Below are 24,611 nucleotides of genomic sequence, written 5' to 3' on the forward strand. Positions count from 1 at the left end.
ATTTTGCGCATGCGCAGACCGCGCACGCGCACGGCAAAAACACTTCTGGGTTTGCGCAGTTCGTAACCCGAACTGTTCACAAACCGAGGTGTTCGTAACCCGAGGTACGACTGTATGTATAAATAAGCCTACTGTTGCATATGTTGCTCCACCTACTTTGATCTCTGGTCCCACCCACCACTTGCATGTGGTGCCCAGAAGGTGATACAGCCCTAGGGCCAAAAACCAAAACCCACAACCCAGTAGGCCAATCCTGCATAGCCTGTATCAAGTCAAAGGCTTAACACCAAGGTCATGTATTATGCCTTTCCAGATACCTGAAAACACCTCAACACCTTTTTTTGTGGAGTCCTAGGCAGGTGTCACAGTCAAGAAGTGCATCCTGCTCCTGGTGGGTTGACATACATGGGAAAAACGCTGTATTTTGTAAGCCACACACCTAGCTGGCTGTTATTAATGCTAACTTATCATACTGATCAGGAGTATGTGACCTTCTGAACATGGCTGGACTGCAAGTCTCATAATCTCTATTTTCAAGCTAGCTGGGGCTGATGGGAGTTGAATGCCTACAACATCTGAAGAGCCACAATATCCCCATCTTTGCTTTTGACCTATAGAATGGTCTGGGGGTATGAATGGTCCAATAAGGCAAATGGGGCATTGCCCCACCAACTTCAACCTGCCTTCAGCCAGCCCCCACCTGCCTTCCAACCTGCAACCAGTCCAAGGGGTGGCGCTGCCTGATAACTTCCTCTTCCTCTGCCTCACATTTTCCCCTTGTAGGAATGCATCAGGGAGGAGGAAGATGGGGACAGACCTAGAATTAGTTGTCTCTGCCTGTCTTTGGCTCTGGTGCCACCTACTGTTTGGGCTCCCAGACTTCCACCCCACCAGTCTTATTGGGTATCAGCCACCACTGTGCATGTGTATGTAATGTATAGAATCAGTTTTCCCTTCTTTGCATGGATATTTCCTCGCACAGGCCTTAAATAAATAATTAAATTGCTTGATACATATATAGATGGAGGGAACCGAATGCTCTCTGCCACTTCTGCAGATAACCCGCTCTTCATGCTAGGTGTTCTCTCCTGTCTTTTGATACTTGTCTTATGGAATATCTTATCTTGTGTTTACAGGATGGTTGTGGTGTCTACAGCCACCTGGAAACACGCTGCTGAGCATTCACCACAAAAAGAGTGCTATGTAGGGAGATAATTCCAGGTCAAAAGTTCACGTCTATAGGACATGTGGACATGCAAACAATCCTGCTGTTGGCTGTACACCCAAGATAACGCACTGGAAGTGATGGGTATTCAAAATCCCGGCAACATAACTTTAGCAACTGCCTGGATATATATATATAGGAAATAGCTCTATAGCTCTGAGTGTGAGTGTGTGTGTATACAAACATAAAGTGCAATAAAGTGTAATGCAGAAAATATATATCTACCTTTTCCCAACTTTGCCTTCCATAAAGTATTTAGGCTTGCAGGACCAGCTCTCATTTTTATTTTTATTTTACCAAATCTGAATGCAAGAAACAGTGTCTGTTTTATGCAAATGCTGATTTGGCATCCCCTTCCTGATAGTCATTCTGGGTCTATAAGAATAATGCATGATTTACATTCCCTGTGAGTAATTCTGTTGAATTAACTTATGTTTTGTCGCCTGAAACATTCCATTTCTTTATTACTGCAAATTCCAGTTGCATTAGTGTCTGGCTTAGTAGGATTATCTGCAATAATTGATGGAGAACTGCTTCAGTGTATTTCTTTTCTTTTTTAAAAAAGACCTTCCTAGTCTCTCCAGTTCCAAATCCTTCATCTCAATATCAAGGCTATTAAATAGTGCCACAGCTATTTGCAACTTGGGTTTTACGTATATGGCTGGGGAAAGGAGGCTAGCTTTCTGTTATTTACTTTATTATTTATCTCTAGGTTCCCAATCACGGTAAGATCAAAGCTATTTGAGCAGCTCTGCTGCATTTGCCATGTAGAGACAGAACCAGCACCTTTCCAGGTATGTCCTAAACAAATACTCTGTGCTGCAGGTTTTACAAAATAGAGACTGAGATTTATGAGATGTAGCTGTGTCTGTTGCAGAGTAAACAAAGAAGTCTTGTGACACCTTTAAAACTAACAAGTGTGTGACAGCTCAAGAGATTGTGGTCTGTAGTTCACTTCATTGGATGCATGTAATGTAACCAGGGCCGTCTTTAGCATAATAATAGAAGATAAACTGATGTATTATTGGGTTGAGGACATCCTTCAGGGATTATCCTGTTGTTGTTGTTGTTGTTGTTGTTGTTGTTGTTGTTGTTGTTGTTGTTGTTGTTGTTGTTATGCCTGGTGGAGTTTGGGAGAATGCCCTTTTGGACCTGGCATGCACATAGTGGGGGCAAAGTGCATTTCCCAGGTTCATACCTAAGGCTCACCTAGCAAGGAGAGTGTTGTTTCATCTCATCCTTAGCAGGGAAGCTGCAGTGTGTGGCTGTATTACATGCCCGAATGACTGGACGGATATTTCCCTACCAGAGTTGGGAAACATTCACCTGCCCATACTTATTTTAATCGGGTTATTTGATTTAGTGTTGGTGGGCAGTTCCTCCAACTGCTTATATGCATATAAATATAACCTTTACTCCAGCTACGTCTCCAAAGCATCTTTTGGGTGTAGGGACAGTGGCTGTTGCTTGGCTAGATGGAAGTGTGTGCGTAGAAACCTATTATTTTGGTGTGGCCCTAATGTGCCCTTTTGTACAAAGGTAAGAGTTACACCTACCGGTATTGCTCCTCTTAGCATTCCTCCGCACCAAATGGCATGTAATCCCTGAAAATGTGCCCATGGGAAAATGCTGGGGGGGGGGAATGGCATAGCAATGAAGCAGGGAGTGGGGAGTTGAAACCCTCACTCCATGTTTGTGAAGAGCCTGCTGGATCAGGCCAGTGGCCCAGCATCCTGTTTTCACAGTGGCTAACTAATGTCAGTGGGAAACCCACAAGCCAGACACAAGCACAGGATTACTCTCCCCTCCTGCATTATTGCCTCTGACTGTGGAGGTGCAGCATAGCCATCATTGCTGGTAACTACTGATAGCCTTATCCTCCACCCATTGTTGTGTGGAAGGATGTGTTCTGTGCTGAACAGAGTAAGTGCTTAATTTCTAAAGTATGGGCAGGGTTCTGGAGCATTCAGCTGTGTGGGAGGTGTGCAATCACTGTCTCTAAGAGTGTGGAGGATTTAAGTTGCTCCTGGAGAGAGAGAAAAGCTCTGAGCATCTGCTCAGGAACGCCCCCTTTGTTATTGCTTAACTTCTTTCTGCTGAAGATTTCTGTGTTGTGGATTTGCTGAACTGAACTTGGGCTAGACATGTATTGCTCTGCTTTGGCATACTTCAGCAACAGAAGGAGAGCGCTATCCTCTAAGGATGGTTCTGGTGCCCTCCTGATATTGTAGGACTGCAAGTCCTATCGTCCCTGACCACTGGCCATGCTGGCTGGGGCTGTTCCAGAGGGCAGCAGGGTGGGGAAGGCTGCAATGGTAAATATGCAACACAGTACATTTATTGACTTATTTAAGGCTATATTCATTGTTTTCTTCCCACCCTTCGACTGTAGGAACATGTGTGTATATTACATGTGCTTGAGTTACTGTGAGTCTCATCAATTGTATCACCTGGCCTGCTCCCACTTGCACTCATTTTGTGGTTCCTCTTCTGTAGCTCTGGAATATTTTGAGTCTTTTTGTTCATTTATCATGTTTATGTCACACTTCTTCCAAAGACCCAAACGTGGCATGACATCATCCCTCCATCATGTCACCCCTGTGAGGTAGGTTGGGCTGAGAGATACCAAGTGGTCCAGGGAGCTTCATCACCAAGGAGGAATCTGAAGCTGGCCTAGTCTCCACCCTAAAATAGTTGCCTCATTTATTTCCATGTATGCATGGGGTGGGAGATTTCTTTTTCCTCAGGGAAGCAAATGAACACGTAAAGTCCCTTCTTCACCCACCTGCAATCTGAAGAGGTAGAATCCAGGGGGAAATTACCACTTGATTCTGAAAATTGTGGAAACTAAGTTCTAAACAGGGATGGGCAAATCTATCAACTTGGATGTCTCTCAGATTTTCACCCCCCTCTCCCCCAGTCTGAAGTTCACTTCTCCACTTTTCAACATCAGTTTGTGATCTTGTTATTTCTTAAATAAGTCCTCATCAGTGTTTTTTGTGTGGATTTCTTCCAATAAACACATTTTGGGACACATTTTTGAAAGCCTGTTCCACCACCAGTTTGCAGGGGTACCAACTAGTGTGGCCCATTTGTTGCCTGTTGTCTGTAAGAGACAGAGTTCCAACCAGCAGGGCATCTATTGGCATATTTGAAAGTGCTGTGAGGCAGGGGAGGGTATGTTTTAGAGCCCTATTTAAAGGGTGGCCACCTCTCTTCTCCAGCAGTGACACCCTCCCTCCCTGTCCCCCAGGGTGGCATGCTGGTCACTGCTAAAGGGCCAAGTAGGAATTTTTCCCTATCCACATTTTGGAATATGTATTTTTCAGCTACTTTACACTGAATAGTCATAGCTGCCAAGTTCTCCCTTTTTTTAAGGGAAATTCCCTTATGCTGAATAGGCTTCCTCGCGAGAAAAGGGAAAACTTGGCAGCTATGTGAATAGTGGGACTAGGGATGTTATATGGTCTGCCATGTTGTTTAGTAGGATAATCTGGCTCAGTTATTCTTTTAGCCTGGTAACACCCTTTAGCGTTTGATTGTCTGGCCCTGAGGTTCACTCTTTGAACTCTGAGGCTCAGGGGTGGTAAAAGGGGCCACCTTTGAGACCAAGCTGACTTATCCATTTGGAGCTATAGGGTCCTAGTGTATGTGTGTGATGCAGCAACACTTCCCTTCTCACCTGCAAGTTGTGGCCTGGGAAAGAGGGTAGGCTGGATAGCTATGCCTCTGTTTCCCACAGGCAAAGGTGTTTGTTTGCCTACAGTTGTAGTTCATAGCTATCCCCCTCTGCTGATCTTCTTGTGCTCCCTGAATAAAAATGGCCCCATTCAACCCCAGCCTGCGTGTCCGTCTCTTTATTTGGTCGTTAGGACGCAAAGCAATTTCCCTTAATATAATGCATTTTTCTATGTCACTTTGATTAACTGAAAAGGGGGCACCTCTTATGCTCACCTACTTTGGCAGGTATTCTTTGGCCAAAGAGCAGAATTTCCATATCTGAATCACATTGCACATGGTAATCTGAATTGGGACTGGATATTGTCTTCTAGACTTTTAAACTGGGATACTTTGGCCATCTTATCAGCACAATAGCCGGTGTTAGCTGATGGGAGGGTTTTTGTGATTCTCCTCTCATTACATAGAGTTATTGGGGCAAAGTCCTAGGAAAGAGTCTGGAGGCCTACAGTGCAGTGACTTTCCTGAATCAAGGTCAGGGCCTGGAGGGAATATGTGATGACACCCCAGAACATAGCTTTCAGATGCATGAGACAGCCACCATGTTAAAGCTAAGCAAGTTTTAGTTTTAGATCTCCTAGATGAGAGATCACCTGACAACCCTCTGAACACGGCCTTGAGCTCCATCATGGAAGAAAGGCATGCTATAAATGTGATAAATAAAGTACAGAATTGGTATAGAAATCCATACAGGCCAACATTAATTCTATTGCTATTTTAAATTTGACAGGAAAAATCTTTCTTGAGGCATGTGTGGACACCCTCTCTCATTGTCCCTGTGTTCAGAAAAGACCAGGAACTTTTAAATAGCTACTTGCACACACTTGCGGGTATGCACCCACCCGCACCAAAATTTTATGAAATTAGCAAGCAGTTAATGTAGATAGACCCATCTCCTTCCAGGTTAAGGACTTATTCATGAGATAGCACACACTTATATCGCTGCCTGCATCCCCTAATCTCACACATATCAACCTTTGTGTTCAAATGCAAGAAAGGAACGTGGTCAGTATTTCAACCTGAGGTGCCACAAATTGAATCATACTACACAAACAGGGACAAGGTGGGTGGTGGGTGGGGAGATAGCCAGTCAATGTGAAGTTCTGCCTTTGGGGCTCATTTCAAGCAAGCCATTCTCTGAGCCGATGTGATGGATCTGTTGGAATCTGGTTAACAGCGTTACATACATTCTAGCAACACATCAAGTGATCATGCAATGACAAAATGACGATATGCCCCACTGCCATGCTGAGATAGGTTCTACACCATGAAGAACAACATTATAGAGCATTGGACCTGATTCCCCAGGACACTTGGCGGCCAGTTCACACACTCACCTCTTGGAAAGGAATCAAGTGGAATCAAACCTCCATCTGTCTGCCCCACCCACTTTTTACCCTCCCATTGCAGGAAGCTGCCATCACTCACTTATTGTCCAAAGGAGGCTTCTTTGCACATTAAACTGAACAAAAGTACAAGATACACAAGTGTTCACAGATACACAAGTGTTTCTGTGAAAGACTATATACAGCTCAGCTATCGTACACAAAGACTCTGCATTTGTTGAATGTCGGCATGCGAAATATTGTATTGAATATACCACAGAACTATTGTGTACACAGATCGAGTGTAATGTGTGAAGACCCCTAGAAGCTGGTGTAATGGGAGATTAGTGCCTTAACACTCTAACAGTGTGTGACAGCAGTCTTCTTGTGAGAAGAGGGACGGCCTGTAGGTTTTCTAGCTGTATTACTTCCTGGTGAAGCTGGAAATACTTGATGACAGGCACAATGACAATTGATTTCGCATGTATCATCAAGTAGGTAGCAAGTTAGTCAGCCCCTAGTCTCCTATGATACAAACATTTATTGGTTTGGTTGCAAATATCAAATGCACAAATATACGACACTGTATCAAAGTGAAATGTGACTGTTGTTTGCATTAAAAAGGATGAGTTTCATTTGCACACTGTTTTGCTCCATACCTGCAATTTGCTCAATCTATTCTTGGGGGGGGGGCGTTTTGTGGGAGGGAAAACAGTGGAACTTGGAAACTTGGTTTCTTCATGCTAAGCTTAATATTTTTTCATATATGCAGAAAAGCTTTGTCCATGCCAGTGGAGGATCAACTGCAATGCTTACTTCATTTTTTGGAAGGTTGATACGTATCAACATGTCTCCTTTCATTTTAAAAAAAACAAAACTATTTACATTTCATTCACAGTTTGTTATCTATTTGACATGTCTTTATTCTTGTCCTACACAATGTTACACAACATTTCTGATCTTGATGAACAAGGGAACTATTGGATGTCATTATAATCAGTGTTCTACAGAAGCAAGCATTATTCTGTGCTTTCATAACCGTGGACTCCCTGATATCAGTATTATTTAACATACCCAGTAGCTATGCAACCAGTCCAATTACTTTATCCATTTCATTAAAAAAAATAAGTTTACAACCTTATACCCCAACAGCAAGTTATAATTTACTTGTGGATTTCTTTAAAATGAAAATAATATTTCTATCATACGTTGTTGTTTTTCTAGTTTGTGTACATTTGTAAATGTGTGTGTATTTCCCTAGTTATTCTAATCTAAAACAATTACGAAATAGTAAGAGCTGACCAAAGGGGAAATAATTCACTCTTGTGACCAGATAAATAATAATTCTAGAAAATGATGCCAAATGAGGGTTAGAATTGGCAATAAAAGATACAAACTCTTTTAAACTAGAATTTTGCTTAAATGCAGAAAACACTCATGTGTTTCATTTCTTTTCCCCTCATCTTACAATTTTAAAAGGACGAATATCCACAAGGAATGAATAAACTAATTTATTCAGATGCAAAATCCATCTTTTAGTGGAGAAAAAAAAAACATTAGGAAGTTAATAAATCGAATCAACCAGTTTGCAACTAAAACATACTTTGAGGTATCCATGTTTGCATAAAGTTTCATATCCTCAAAGTCATATTTGCATAGGTTACTTATTTAAAGTAGTTTTATAATGTCCCCCAGAGAGAAAAGCAATTAAAATTTTATAGATTTGCAGCTACCCCCCCCCCAAATCTTTATTCAGCTGGGGACACACACATTTAAAACCAATAAGCTACATAATACTCAAAACGAACTAAATCCACTTAAAATACCTATGATTATGCAAAAGACTGATGTTTTGCGATCCTAATTATACATAAAGAGGGTATTTGAAAATTTAGCATTCTGGAGATACTTTGTCATAAATAATAATTTTTTTGTGTGTGTGTAACTATTGCACTGTTTCCTGATTCTGCTTGGTTTGACAAAATTGCATTGTGTTCTTAGCTGGATCCTCACAAATGAGCTAGACTGTTGTGATGGGAATATTTCTACACAATGACCAAAAGTTACTGTTAAGACACTTCTCATCTCTTTGTCAGAGCTGCCCCTCAAATGACACTCAGGTGGAAGGATTAGCAGGAAGGGAGGGGAGGAAAGGAAGTGGCTCACTAGACAAGGAGATGAGCCGTTTCTGGGGTTTCTAAGGCAATTTATGCTTGTTCGAAGTGGGGGGGGGAGCTGAATTTGCTCTGAGAACATTTATGTTCCATTCTGCACATTTTTCACATTGGATTGTGAATCATGAAAATTTGCCAGTGCACTTTAGTGAGATTATTTTCTGATATGCACATTTCTCTGTGTTATATTAATTTCTGTATATTATTTTCACTAGTATAGTTATTTTCATGCACATTTTACCCCAATATACACATATCTGTACACATATCTTGGCTAGGGAACTGCCTTGCAAGATTTGGCTTTCATGTTGTTTCAAAGGAAATGTGGATTAGATAGACTTCTCTTTAAGTGCTACTTGACTCGAATTTCTCCTCCATCCCAACCCGGAGCTTTCCAATTCCCCTGATTCCCACCACGCAAATGAAAATTGATTTAGCTAAGTGTCTTCACCTAATTCTAAACTTGAGAGTTTCTCCTCAGACAAAACATCAGGGGAATTCCAAGGGAATTATGGAATCATAGAATTGTAGAGTTGGACGGGTTCCTGAGGGACATCTTGTCCAACCCCCTGCAATGCAGGAAAGTCAAAAGTTTTGACAAAACTAGCTAAAATTAAGTCTCCAGTGATTCTTTGGAGCAATGGAGCACAATCATGTCCTTGAGGTCTTCCCCTGCTGCCCACAAAGTCTATGGATTATTTTCCCTCTTGCTGTCCCTTGGTCATGACGGTGAAATTGATCTTTTACTCCCTTGAAAAGTACATAAAGCTGAAGGAGGAAGTTGGAAGAGTGGCACTCTTTCCCATTTCCTCTCTCAGCTCTATGTGCTTTTTAAGGTTCAGATTAATTCTACTGAATTTCACTATCCCCCAGATCCTTTGGAAAAGTGGCAATCTCTCTCCCTCTCTCAGGGTGGGGGCTGGAGAAGAGAAAGAAGTGACTAGAGGGGGTTGCATTAAAGATTCACATGTGCCCAGAGGCCTGAAAAAAGGTTGATGATCTGGATGGTCAGCTTCCAAAGAGAACAATAAATCTACTTTTGCAAAGCAAAAATAGTTGAAGGTTGCTTTAAAATGCTGAACACACTGCTCAGGAAATTCTACAGTTGCTAGCACAACATATGGAGGCATTGGGGGCCTTGCACTCAAATGTCCTCAAAAAAATGAGAATAATTTATGGATGAAGCTGAATGGGAAAGCTTAAACATAAGAATACCCTGCTAAATCAGGCCAATGGCCCATCAAGTCCAACACCATGTCCTCACAATGCCCAATCAGATGCCCCATTGGGAAACCCACAAGCAGCACCCGAGCACAACTGCACACTCCCCTTCCTATGTTTTCTAGCAACTGGTATTCAGAAGCATTACTGCCTCTGACCGTGGAGGCAGAACATAGCAACTGACAGCCCTATCCTCCATGAATTTGTTCGATCCTCCTTTAAAGCCATCCAGGTTGGTGGCCATCACTGCCTCCTGTGAAACTAAGCTTGCTTGTCTGCTTCCTTCCTTCCTCTCATCTAAATTCTGCTTGATATTTTGCTTCAGGCAAAGCTCAGTGCCTCTGAAGTTTTCCTCCAGACCTAAGCCATTCAAAACACTTTTGAATAGAACTGGAAGGCTGTGGGAATGCTCCTGCATTAGGCTGACTCATGTAAAATGGAGAGCTGAATTGTAAAGTCACTGCATTCTAATAAATGCAGACACTTGACCAAACAAGGGCTAACAATTCTGCCCCACACTACCATACCACGAATGCAAATGCCATGGAGATGTCCCCAAGCCTGTGCATTTTTGCACACACAATTTGGGTGGAGAACTGTATTACAAACATCAAATGATAGCTATGTTTTGGTCTGTATTTGTTTCAGAAAGGTGCAAATTAGGTGGGCTTGCCTTTAAATGTGAACTGAATGGAAATTATTACAATTCCTGGTCATATTCTCAGTCTCTTGTGAAACGGATGCTGTCACACCTCTGCAATCCCAAGCATGTTTCAAATCAAGCCATGCCATTCCAATTGATCAAAAGCCTTTTCCAGGAATCCTCCAGAAATATCTTATTTTCATGCTTCTCCTGAAGAGTAGTCTCTTGAAAAGCAAATTGACAATCTGAAAGTAGTGCTTGGAAAAGTCAAGCCCAGGGGCCAAATGCAGCCCTGGAAGCCTCTCTATCTGGTCTTTGGGGGTCTCCCCAGGCCATGCCCCTCACCAGTCCTGCTTCACACCCTAATTAAGTGTTTTTGCCTGCCTGGCTAGAATACATCAATGAACTGTGACAAAGCCTCTTGCTGCCTGGATGTAGGATAGAAAGGAGTACATGAGTATGTGTAGAAACAAGGCTACTATAGAAAGGTAAAATTTACATTCATTGCTCCACCCACTTTTGCCTCTGGGTGCCACCAAAAGCATGTGGCCCCCGACAGATTGTCCAAGAGGGAATGTGACCCTTGGGCTGGGGGGAAAGAAGGTTCCCCACCCCGTTCCTAGAGGAAGCACAGATGGCCTTGCTTGACTTGATTTGTTCAGGATACCAGTGGTGCTCTCTTTGCAATAGCAGGTTGCTGTGGGTGGGGCAGGTTATAATGCACATTTGCAGAAGCCACTCTGTGCATGCTCAGGGTGTTCAATTCCATTATGAATACTTACACCATGCAAACCCCACAACACTCCTCCGTAGGGGAAAAAAATGTATCGAAACCCCAGAAACTATGTTTTCAGAGAGCCAAGTGACAAATTGAAGCTTAACGGGGATTTTCCTTTTCTATTCTTTTTCCTGTTTGGCTCTAGATAATGTTGAGCTACCATTTTTAGATATTGCTCTCAAAGATCCAGTAGCCTTTTCAGCGCTGCAAGCTCACAGAGTAAATACTTTTAGCCGCCACATGCTAATGACACACCTTTGTGGAAATGAAATGAGGATTGACTGAGTTGCACTCCGTACGATCGGATATTCCAAGTAAGGAATGAAAAGCAAAAAAAAAAAAAAACACCTCGAACTCCAGTTGCATACCAGGCACAAATAGCAGAACTGGAGTGATAAGACTAATCCGTAAGTCAGAGTGGGGAAAAAAAGGTTAACTTTCTTACCTGTCAGACACAGCATGCCTCAGCCAGCTCATGCAAATTGATTTTATTCACCAAACATGTGTATGTGTTTCTTCATTACCAGAATAAGCAGCACTTTGAGAAAGCAACTGAGCATGCAGAACATTTCAACATTCATTCATTGTTCCATATAGATAGATATTTAGGGAACTGAATCCATGAACAGCACTTTAAAGTTATATGATATATACTCTATATCTATGCATATGTACCATTTGTTCCACTGTTATGTGTTTTTAATTTAATGCCACTCCCCACCTTAAAAGGAACAGAAATATAAAATTCAGTAACATTGCTTCCTTGACAAACTCTCCCCAGCTAGGTTTCCAGAGGTGCCCAACACCGGTGGAACTCATTTCCCCTAACAGCTTACAAAGCCTGAACATTTTCTGTAAGTGAAAATGAGAGTTCTAAGACTTTTTGCAAATCATCCAGGTATTGTATTCCTTTCCTCTGCTTCTTTGTAAATCTAATTGATTTTAGAAGTTTTAACTGTTTTCTCTTTCAATGGAAACCTGATGTTGTCAAAGTTAAGGTATTTCTATTCTGTCTGCCATTCTGTGTGATCAGATTTTATTTGAGTTGGGTCCCTTTGCTCCCCCAATGATGTTGGACACAATCAAACTATGAATAAGCATCTGTATGTAAGTTCCACTGACTGCAATGGGAGAGAGTGAAGGCTGGGCTTCACTTACACGTTGAGCTCAGTGGGATGGGCAGTGAAATGGTGAGACCAGTGTGACGGGCAATGTTTACTCAGAAGTAAGTCCCACTGAGGTTTTCTCCGCACTTGTGAGATTCTCAACATCAACACTGTCGAACTCAATGGAACTTACTTCTAAATAAATAGAAACAGAATTGTGACATTACCATCTTATTCTGTGCATGTTTGCCCAGTAATGAAGTCCCAGATCAACAGGGACTCGCTTCCAAAATTAGGGGATGCAAGAAAGCACTGTTTCGTTTCTGCTGCTGATCATTTCCCACCAATAATGATAAGCTCTGTATATCTTTTGTTTCCATTGGCTTTAATTAGGGTTTAACATGGATTTATCTTTCACAAAGTAAAGGAACATAAAGCTAAATGTCAGGATGATGCCAGACTTTGGAGAGCCACGTGCAGCCTCTCCATTCCTTGCTAAGTTCATGGTAAATTTGGTTTAGATGTGACGATGCAGCTATCCAATATCAACTAACCTTTCTAGTAATGGCTCTTCATGGATTATATCTATGCAGCCTTATAGACCACAGCTATGCACAGAGCAAGAAAACATGGAACCTAAGCAGAGCACAAGGTGTCTAAGTAGCACAATTTCCAACTGAGGTATGTATTCAGCAGTAAATTACTTTTTACCTGTCACTGTAGGCAGCTGCGGTTGCTGTGGTCGGCTGGGCATACCTGTACGCAGCATAACCACCCTAAAACACAAAGACATTCTAATCAGATTAGAATTACAAACAGTAACAAATTTGGAGGGAGGGGGGAGAACCACATACACACAACACCCCAAATAATTAGTAACAATTAGTTTGGCTTATGAGTTTCACATACAGCTACAGAGAGCTTCAAACAGTGTAATTGTTAATGGCAGTTTCTAAAACCAGCTTGTACATTAGCTGAACGAGCTGGTGCACATCAGAAAAGGCATAATGAAAGATGAATTTACATACAAATCCAGGGCATGCCTGCTCAGAAAGGTCTCCATGAGATTTACTCCTATTGTAAGTGTGCTTGCGCGTCCAGCTTCAGAGTATTCCCTGAGTTTCATCCTCATAGTTAGACTTGCTATGCGTGTACAGAAGTTAAGTCCAGCTGAGTTCAGTGGAGCTTGCTCCTAGGCAGGTGTGCATTAGATTATGGTCTTAACCAAAGTGTGTAATTCACAGCTCTTTTTTTAAAAAGGGGGATTAGATAGATTCATGGAGAGAGAGGGGGAAACCATGACTGTTAAACCATGACAGTGAATAACAGCCCAGACACTGAGGTCCTCCTCCAAGGGTCTTCTGCTGGTTCCCTCACTGCGAGAAGTGAAGTTACAGGGAACCAAGCAGAGGGCCTTCTCGGTAGTGGCACCCTCCCTATGGAATGCCCTCCCTTCAGATGTCAAGGAGATAAAGAATTACACAACAGTTTATGTTTTGAATATGCTGTAAGCCGCCCAGATTGGCTGGGGAAACTCAGCCAGATGGGTGGGGTATAGAATTATTATTATTATTAATGAAGCCTTCAACTACAGTTGCAGTTTACCTTTGGTCACCACATGTGGAGAATCAACAGTGGGCAGGCATGAATGAAGTTGACTGAGTATTTCCTATAATTGCCAGGTGAACTTAAGGGGAATTAAGTTCCATCTGAGGATAGAGCTCTGAAGAATTTCTAGTTCATCTTCATGGTCATTCCCACACCACATCATACAAGAAAAGGGTCCAGAAATTTAGCATTCATTTTTTTAAAAAAGTAAATCAATTGGCCATTGATAAAGAAAGTCACAAAGCAAAAGGCTGAGGCAATGTTCTAAGGCTGAATAGGCAGATAGGGAGATGCTGCTGCTGCTACTGCTGCTTAGCCACTTCATCACAGTTGCTAAGCAATAAGAAGGAAGGAATGTGAGGTATTTTCTATATCTTCCCTGATGAAGAGGTCCACTTCTAACAGGAACAAGTTGCAGCAAGAAGTATAGGAACAGGAACTAAGTGAATGATTCCTTGTGACGTTGACATCTGTGTGACTGGCACAAATCACACAGGGCAAGCCTTTCCTAGTAGGGAAATAAAATTACTAGCTTCACATGTTGACATTTTATCTGTCAGATATTTCATTACTTGTATGTGACCCCTGATTTACTTTGGAAGTGCCAAATGGCATCTGGATCAACACTTTTAAAAGAGATTCTACAACAGGATGGACCTTGGTCAGATGGTGCAATGCAGTTTCTTAGACAGGAGTTCCAATTCATTTATGATCATCTGTAAAGGTAAAGGGGCCCCTGACCATCAGGTCCAGTTGTGTCCGACTCTGGGGTTGCGGCGCTCAGCTCGCTCTATAGGCCGAGGGAGCTGGCGTTTGTCTGCAGACAGCTTCCGGGTCATGTGGCCAGCATGACAAAGCCGCTTCTGGCGAACCAGAGCAGCGCACGGAAACGCCGTTTACCTTCCCGCCGGAGCGGTCCCTATTTATCTACTTGCACTTTGATGTGCTTTCGAACTGCTAGGTGGGCAGGAGCTGGGACCGAGCAACAGGAGCTCACCCCGTTGCAGGGATTCGAACCGCCAACCTTCTGATCAGCAAGCTCTAGACTCTATGGTTTAACCCACAGCGCCACTTGGGTCCCTATGATCATCTGAGAATACCTCCAATTACATTGCACAGTTGGTTGCAACTTCCTTTTAGCCTTGTTACTACTAGTAGTAGTATACCCCAACCATCTTACTGGGTTGCCCGAGCCACTCTGGGCAACTTTCAACATATATTAAAACATAATAAAACATTAAACATACGTAGTTATTGAAAAAAGGTTAGCACTGCAGCCTCTATCTGACTGCTTGCCTGAACTTCTGTATTTATTATGCATACTTTTAAATGAAATGCATATATTCAGGGGCGCCAACCTGAATAAAATATTGGGGGAGTGGCAGATAAGCCCCGCCCCGAATCCTAGCAACAGTGCTGGTGAAGGTTTATTCCCCACCCAACTTTTTATCTCCAAAACAGTTCTGGTGGTGTTGACTGGTCTCAAAAACAAGAGTCTGGTCCAGGGCTACTCTGCATTCTTAAAACTAAAAAGGAACTTGAACCGAACTCTCCTCACGCCCAAGTTTCTAGGCTTCTGTGCCACTTGCATCCAAAATCAATGAAGGCTGGCTGCAAAATTATGTATTTGCCTGCTTGGGCATATTTTTAGGACCCATCTTATTTCTGTGACAGTAAGTTGTTTTAAATTGCTTTCAAATACTGAGTTTCATTTGTTGTAAACTGCCCTGGGACCTTGGGGTAAAGGGCAGATTAACAACAACAACAACAACAACAACAACAACTGGGGAGCTTTTCCCTTCCAGGCATCAGGGACTGGCTGGATGACGAGGAATGGTGGGAGGCGTCAGCTGGGGAACCACCAAGGGTAGCCCAGAAGAGGAAGACTGGCTTTGTGTGTGCTGACCTGCATATGAACCAGCCCTCCTAGTAAACTAGGCACTCCTAGTTTAATTTTTTTAAAAAAATGATAAGCAACCAGGTGCTACTTCCTCTCTCATCCTAGTAGATCTCCTTGAATCCGCCCCATGAAGCAAGCAGTTTGCATTCTCTCTTTCTCTCCACTCCAGTCATAAAGACTGTACAGTAATAAATTATGTCAGAGGTTTTTGCCCAATCCCTGCTCTCTTGCCATTAGGCAACCATTTTACAAGTCCATTTAGAAAGCTTCTTCGAACAATGCCCATGAACTTTGCCCCCCTCCTGGCTCCATCAAATATTTTACTTGTAGGGGAGCAAAGGGGAGAGAAAATCTTGGTGAAAATCTCTTGGTGTTTATACATTGCTTCCGAGTGAAGCAAGGATTGCTTGTAAGTGTCACTACTTTCATCTCAGCAGGCTCCCCAGGTGCCCATGTCAGCATTAAAACCCATCATACCTGAAGGAGCGTCTCCACCCCCATCGTTCTTCCCGGACACTGAGGTCCAGTGCCGAGGGCCTTCTGCCGGTTCCCTCCCTGCGAGAAGCCAAGTTACAGGGAACCAGGCAGAGGGCCTTCTCGGTAGTGGCACCCGCCCTGTGGAATGCCCTCCCACCAGATGTCAAAAAGAAAAACAACTACCAGACTTTTAGAGGACATCTGAAGGCAGCCCTGTTTAGGGAAGCTTTTAATCTTTAATAAATTAGTGTATTCTAATATTTCTGTTGGAAGCCGCGTAGAGTGGCTGGGGAAACCCAGCCAGATGGGCAGGGTATAAATAATAAATAATAAATAAATAATTGCTATTATTATCATTATCATGGGGGGAACTACTTCCAAGGGCACGATCAGGAACATGGTCACCTGGGGAGGCTGCAGAATGCTGGGGAAATGTTATTTTTTTTGGGGGGGGGACCACATATGCCACTCTCAGCCACTCACAATGATAAGATACATTCAAAACTCTACTTCCCCAGAAAGTCTTAATAAATTCTCAAGTGCCCTGAAAATGAGGCAGGAAAATGGAAATCTCCTTCAAAACAAGGGAAAGGGGTGGGTGGGGACTTGCAAGAATTTGGAAGGCAGATATGAATGCTCTAACTTCACTGGATTATTGAATAGTTTGCAACGAAGGACTCCACTCCCCCAGAATTAACATTTACTTGTTAGATGTGACAAGTAAAACTGTTCCATTATAAGCAAGTGAGGGGTGGGGGTGGGGGATCTTGGAAAGGAACTGTGTGCAGTGGTGCATTGATGATCAAACTGTGAAAACAGCCATGCTTCCTGTTCAATGGACCACGGAGTTATATCAACCGTTTCCAAATGATCTCACAGCATGCCAATTAACAGTCAGAACCCGGTCTCCATAGATAAGGCAAACAACATTTACATCCCAATTAGAATCTGCCCGTTCCATTTTCCTCTGGGATTCAAGGGTCTTCCCCCTCCCCCCATAGTTTACAAGATAACGAAGAGGAGGGGAGATCAATTGGCTTTCACAAGATTTCCCAACTCCTGGCTTTTACTGCTGAAGTGAGCACAACAATTTCGGGAGGAGAGGATTTCCCCATCCAGTCACTTTATAATCCCTTGGTTTTGCTCTGCCCTGCATTTTGCCTGCATTTTAATTTAACTAGGAAACTCATGAAAATGAATTCCAGGGTTGGTGCATACTATTTGTATACCCCAAGCTACTAAATCACACATATACTTTGGAAGTAAGTAAGTAAGTAAATACACATTTGTATTCTTTTCATACAGTTCTTTGAATATGCACTTGTGTTTTGATAAAACACAAATGCAGTATAATCTTGGTACAATGACAAGGGGGTTTCAATATCCCCCTCCCCATTCCTGAGAGATTAACAGAGAGCAGTCTGATTCTTCTGTCAATCTCCATTTTTTCAGTTTCTCATTTCTCCCCAATCTTAAATCCAGTTTGCCACATTAACTTATCAGTTTGTGTGTGTTTAAGAAAAGCCCTCACAAAAATTACCCAGGATTGCACGTATCTCCTAATGGACACTTTTTAGTATGCAATTTTGCCTCCAGATTTGAAAGAACTTCCCTTCAGATAATGGACGTTTGCATCTTATATTTACTCATATGCATTTTTGTAGAATTTGTTTGGAGAATTTCATTGCAAAATTCAGTGCGACTTTCAAAATTTTGCCGTGTTTTGGTCCATATATAGTTTCATATAAAAATGCAAACAGAGCTAGATTTCTCCACCTTGCCCTAACTGCATGAGGGAGAAAGTGGGGTCATGCCTGTTGTTGGCCACCTTCCCCACCACATATTCTGATGTCCCCAATCAGTCAAGACATGTTCAGCATTAACGAAAAAGGGGTGGGTGTGTTTGACCCTGGGATCCCTGGGCAAATCAGGGTTCTTGATAATTTAAAGGAGTCCTAGGTGTGTGAGATTCTTTTGGAGGTGCCAGGCTGCCACAAAGGTTGAGGGGGCGCAGGGCACATTGCACATGTGTAACATCACACATGAAGTCATGTGCATCTCATGACACCATTGAGGCCGGTGCAGTCTTCTGCTAAACCGCGCTGGTCCCCACACCATCTCCCGATGCTGGGGAGGCCAGTAGGACCCTTTCATTTCATTTCACTTTTAATTTGTATACAGTCATACCTCGTTTTAAGTACGCTTTGGTTTGAGTATTTTCAGTTTAAGTACTCCGCGGACCCATCTGGAACGGATTAATTCCCTTTCCATTACTTTCAATGCGAAAGTTAGCTTCAGGTTAAGTACGCTTCAGGTTAAGTACGGACTTCCAGAACCAATTACACTTATACTTCGGGTTAAGTACGCTTCAGGTTGAGTACTCTGCGGACCCGTCTGGAACGGATCAATCCACTTTCCATTACTTTCAGTGGGAAAGTTCGCTTCAGGTTAAGTATGTTTCAGGTTAATTACTCCATGGACCGTCTGGAACGGATTAATCCACTTTCCATTACTTTCAATGGGAAAGTTCGCTTCAGGTTAAGTACACTTCAGGTTAAGCACAGACTTCTGGAACCAATTGTGTACTTAAACCGAGGTACCACTGTACTGCCTTTCTATATTACTATACACAAGGTGGTTTACAAGCTGAAGAAACAACAAAATGGACATCAAAAAGCACACACGTTTCTACATCTAATAAGTCCATAAAAGGAATCTTTCTCAGTCCTCTACCAGGACTGCACCTGGGGCCTTCAGCATGTGTTTGTGTGTGTTCCAACACCTCATACCGCAAAGCCAGCTTATCTCTGAGAAATGAGCTTTTGACATCTTTTCCAGCAAGTTGACCATTTCTGCCAGATCTCTTGTTTGCTTGTTCTTAGGCTCTGTTTTTGTGAATGATTTCTCCTTAATACTTTCACCCTGCATATGTGTAAATCCACATATGCCCATAACCACATCCTCTCCCTCCCCCCCTCTCTCTCACACACACTCACACTCACACACACAGTATTATTGTCTCTATTTCATGCTGTTCTTGTCCAAGCAATGTCTCTGCTGTCAGGTTTTTCTATTTCTTCCCTTCTCTTCACCACAGAGATTTGGTTTATTCCATTTAAACCAGCTAACCAAGCCAGAGCTGGGTGGTAATCGATCTCAGAGCCAGTCAATATTTCAGGACTCTGCAGGGAACTAATAAATTCTGAATCACATATTTTCTCTCTCCTACACATCTAGATTTTATTCTCCTCCGCAAACGATGGAAAGGGGCAGAGTGAAAACAACCGTAGAGAGAAAATTGAGCTGTGGTCTAGGTGCTCTCCTTGAAGAAATATGAAAATACTCAGCGGAGCCCATCAAAGTTGAATCATGGCTTTCCATTTTTGTTCAGGCCTTCACTGGCAAGGAAAAGGAAGCTTCACGTGAGCCATGATGAGGCAGAAAATTCTCACAGAGTTCAAATAGAATCGCTCACATGCCTGACATTCCTTGGGATGCTTCGAATCATCAATCAATCCATTCATCCGTCAATCAAGGGTACCCAAAAATGATAACCAGTTGTGGTTGGTAACCATGGGGGCTGCTGGGCTGGAAGGCAGGGATACCCAAAAGTAGGTGGAACCAGAGCTCATGGCAGGCAGAGCCAACTAATTCTTGTTTTGTCCCCATCCTCTTCTCTGTTGAGTTCTACAAGGGCAATGCTGATATTGAGGAGGAAGTTTCTGTTAAATGTAATTGTTTAATTGTACATAGAAATGTAAAATAACTCTGAATGTGTATTGCTAAAGGGTTTATATTGGAAAATTATATTGAGATAAAGTAGGAGTACTCAAAGTGCCACCAGGTTGATAATTAACTGTTGATGTATCTCTGCTCTCTCACATGCTGCTTTAACCTTAAATCACATGAATAAAGTATTCAGTTGCAAATTGCCATTTTGTGTGAGTCTTTGTTCTCTGAAAGCCACCAAAGACAAAGGATTGCTAATGACCTCTCTCTTGAAGAGAAAGCAGGGCCAGGCTGTAATGGGAGTCTGTGCAGAGAGAAAGACCTTTGATTTTAGGTCAGTTTGTAGTTGTTTTATATTTGCATGCTTGGACAAGCATTTAACATCATGCAACTATCTAAATGTACCATTACTTGGTTTTTGTGTCAGTTTGAAGAACGTTCTGTTACTAAAGTTTTGGAACCAAATATTTTGGTCTTGACCATTTTTCCCCCCTAAGAGGAGTCAGTTTTTATTTACCCCATTGCTTCAAACTGCACAATATTAATATCTTCAATAGTTTCTGGTATGTTTTTAAAGGCATTGTGAAAATTCATGAGTGCTCATTTCTCTTCATATAGACTTTTTGTCTACAATTTTTCCTAACTGTATGCAATTCCCCTAATATGCACTTCTCTGTGTTATTTTCACTAATATATGAAATTTTATGTTCATTTTCCCCTCATATACTCATATACTCACTTCTTCTTTGCCAAGGTGAAGGGGCAGGTTGTGAATAGGAGAGGCTGTTATGGAAAACACTCACTATTGGTTTTGAGTATTCAACTGAAATGTTGGAAAACCTGAGATGATTCTCCAGATGAGTCTGGGTGGCTTGTCTTACATCACTAGGAAGAATTCCCAAACTTACTTTGATTTTTGCTTTGTGCAAAATACCTGCAGTTACTTCCTTTACTACATCAGCTATCAAATGTGTTTCTAAATTACATTTGTCTTTACATTTCTGTGTTGCAAACAGCTATTTCAAATTGCATTTATTCCATATAGGGAGTTGTGAATATATATATATATATTCACAACTCCCTATTACAAAAAAAAGTCTTCACATCCCCTAGAAGCTACACTTCTCCTTCTTTTTGTCACTGAACATGCAAATGATTTCAGCTTAAATGTCTCAAAAGTAACATTGGTAATAAATAAAAATTATAGGTTTTCCCTTCCTCCAAGTACCACTTAATGAATTCTTAATGTTCATTCCAATTTAATGTAATCAATCTCTTGCTATACCAATGCTGATGATGCAACAGCAACACAATTAGGCTGCAGAAAGCTATACGTAGTGACAAAATGAGGTTTAATTACCTCTGTTTTTAGGATTGATTGCTTAGAGATTGAAGGCTGTCTTATATGATTAAGATCTGAAATTACAGTATGGTTTAAAGATAAAGGTAAAGGACCCCTGACAGTTAAGTCCTGTCGCAAACGACTCTGGGGTCGCAGCACTCATCTTGCTTTACAGGCCGAGGGAGCCGATGTTTGTCCGCAGATAGTTTTTCCGGGTCATGTGTCCAGCATGACTAAGCCACTTCTGGTAAAACCAGAGCAGCACACGGAAATGCCATTTACCTTCCCACTGGAGCGGTACCTATTTATCTACTTGCACTTTGACGTGCTTTCGAACTGCTAGGTGGGCAGGAGCAGGGAGCGAGCAATGGGAGCTCACCCCGTCACGGGGATTCGAACCGCCGACCTTCTGGTCGGCAAGCCCAAGGCTCAGTGGTTTACACCACAGCGCCACCCGTGTCACATTATGGTTTAGAGGTAGCTTAATTCTTTATGGAATTATCAAGGTACAAAGAGAGATTTTTAAAGTTTATTACATGTTTTGGAAGACACAGAATCTGTCCTGAGCATAATCCAGTTCTGTTGCTCTCAAACATCCTAACTTTACACTTAAATCTCTAGTATCAAGGGTATGTATGCATTGCAAAAGCTTATGTGAAAGTTGCACAAGTCAGGTCTAATAAACACAATTGTTACTTCCTATGAACTGTATCAGGCTATACCCAACATTTCCATGTTTCTGTTATGGGAGTCTCTCCTTTTTTCCCCTGCCCAGAAAAGCCTACCAAGCACTTTGGCCTTTTCATTCAGCAAGTCTTGATTAACGTCAAAGAAACCACAATATTTCCTAGTTTGCAGTCTGAAAACACCAATGGAAAGCAATCTTATGCAGCGCCCACAAAGCATTTCTTTCCATTTCTCATACATTTCCCTGACTGTTAAATTCGGCATTCTGACTGAGTTTTCACACTACAGTGGTACCTCGAGTTACGGACGCTTCAGGTTACAGACTCCGCTAGCCCAGAAATAGTACCTCGGATTAAGAACTTTTACCTCAGGATGAGAACAGGAATCACGCGGCGGTGGCGGCAGTGGGAGGCCCCATTAGCTAAAGTGGTACCTCAGCTTAAGAACAGTTTCAGGTTAAGAACGGACCTCCGGAATGAATTAAGTTCTTAACCCGAGGTACCACTGTACATCAAAACCACTTCTGAAAATCTAGCAGACTGTAACCTGTTTAGTGCTCATTTCCATGTTATCTGATTCCAGAAAGAAAAATAAATCTGGTTACAGACCACTTAATCTAGATAATCACAGGAGCAAAGTGACAAAATTTGGGGCAGTATTCTGGCATACAGTTATTTCCTGCTGCTTTTCATGGGGAAACAGAAGCACGCATGTGTGGAAAGGGTGGGTGTCCAAAGATGTCCACTAGTCTGGATGAAATGCAGTGCGGAATGCCGACATATTGGTCAAAAGGCCAATGTGTGTTCCATAACACAACAGCTACTGCAGTGAGAAAGGAATATTAGAAAATGGGACAGAGGTGCTAGCATTATAATCAGGAAAACTAACGTATGAATGCACCCTTATTCTGTTTCTCCCTCTCGAAGGACCCATACATACTGACCCAAAGCTGCCCAGAGTGGCTGGGGCAACCCAGCCAGATGTGTGGGGTATAAATAATAAAATTATTACCCATTGGCTGTTCCAATGTATGAACAAGAAGCAACATGAATTTCCTCATTAAGAAGAGCCTGGCTGCTGAATCAGGCAAAAGGTCCTTCTAGTCCAACATCCTGGTCTCACAGTGACCAATCAGATTACTGTTGTTGTTGTTGTTGTTGTTGTTGTTGTTGTTGTTGGTTACAGGTAGGTAGCCGTGTTGGTCTGACACAGTCAAAATAAAAATAAAAAAATCCTTCCAGTAGCACCTTAGAGACCAACTAAGTTTGTCATAGGTATGAGTATCTGAAGAAGTGTGCATGCACACAAAAGCTCATACCTATGACAAACTTACTTGGTCTCTAAGGTGCTACTGGAAGGATTTTTTATTTTTATTTTGTTGTTGTTGTTGTTGTTGTTGTTAATTGAAAGTATGATTACCAGTGCCTTTTTACAGTAAAATGTATTCAAGCAACTTGATAACGAAATACAGCATATAAAACAAATTAAAACCAGACAGAATTTTAAAAAAACAACCCACACTAACAATAGAAGCTATAGAAGAATACTCATCCAACAATCTATTAATAAAGGCCAAGTCCTAAAAGATGAGGAGTCAACATCAATTAAGAAGTCAACATCAATTAAACTGATGGTTGGGGTAAACAAAAAAGTCTTAGCCTAGCACCTTAGAACTGTCAGATAAGCAGCAGGGGCATCTCCCTAGCCTAGGAAGAGCATTCCATAGACAGTAATCACCAGGCATAGACCTTTGATATGCCACCCTGTGCAAGACCATTTGACGCCTTCTCCCCAGCCTTTGTGGCTCTGGCTTAAGTCAGGCTTTGGGAAGGAGGCACAAGGCTCTGGTAGAGTCTAAGAGCTCTCCCAGCTCCTTCCCAAAGCTCTGTAAGCACTTGCCTGGCTTTGAGAAGGATGCAGGAGGATTTTAGGAAACTGATGCTCCATGAATTTGTCCAATCCCCCTTTAAAGCATTGGTAGCCATCATGGCTTCTTGCAGGAGCAAATTCCATAGTTTAGTTTAACTTAACTTTATGTGAAGAAGCCCTTCCTTTCATCTCCCAACATTCAGTCTCATTGGATGACCCCATTGGAAGAGGAATGGACAGGGCAATGTTGCTAGAACTGATGCTGACTAAGAACTAAAAGACATAGAGGCTATGGAGGCCAAAGCTTTGGGGCAGTTGGGTTGACCTATTGAACTGCCAAAACCAGATTCAAGGAAGGCACAAGACATACACATGATGAAGACAATACAAGACTTCCACTGGTTGCTGGCATGATGGAAATCAGCAAATGGGAAATGGGATTCTCAGACACTTTGCTTCTGTGCCTTTAATAGTATTCTGAGATGCATGAATTTAGCAGGAGAAGTTTATTTTCCTGGTGTGTAGGTAAAGCAGTGGGGATGGTGGAATTTCAACCGATTAATTTCCATATTTTTGAATGGATAGGAGCCTTGTCAGCAGGAAAAGGTGACCATCGCAGGTGTAGATACACTCAGTGCACCTCCGTAAAGGTCATCAATGAATGCAACCAACCAAATGATGATAGATGGAATGAATATAGAGAGATTCCAAACAGAATGATCTCTTTTTATTTGCTGGTGCTTTTTTAAAAAAGTAATTAATATTCCGGTGGTGGCAAAATGAATGAAA

General features: G+C 42.1%; 1 protein-coding gene across 4 annotated transcripts in view; it reads right to left on the minus strand.

The window, feature by feature from the left end:
- Positions 1-24,611, minus strand: part of RBFOX1 (RNA binding fox-1 homolog 1) — an 882,054-nt gene that overhangs the window by 34,349 nt on the left and 823,094 nt on the right. For all 4 annotated transcript variants that reach the window (XM_088656526.1, XM_035132149.3, XM_088656525.1 and 1 more), the window contains one exon: positions 12,922-12,986. In XM_088656526.1, the coding sequence (XP_088512652.1) occupies positions 12,922-12,986 (65 nt within the window). The remainder of the gene's footprint in view (positions 1-12,921; positions 12,987-24,611) is intronic.

This window comes from Zootoca vivipara, chromosome 13 (genome assembly GCF_965207765.1).
Source record: "Zootoca vivipara chromosome 13, rZooViv2.hap1.1, whole genome shotgun sequence".
In the NCBI taxonomy this organism is placed as follows: Eukaryota; Metazoa; Chordata; class Lepidosauria; order Squamata; family Lacertidae; genus Zootoca; species Zootoca vivipara.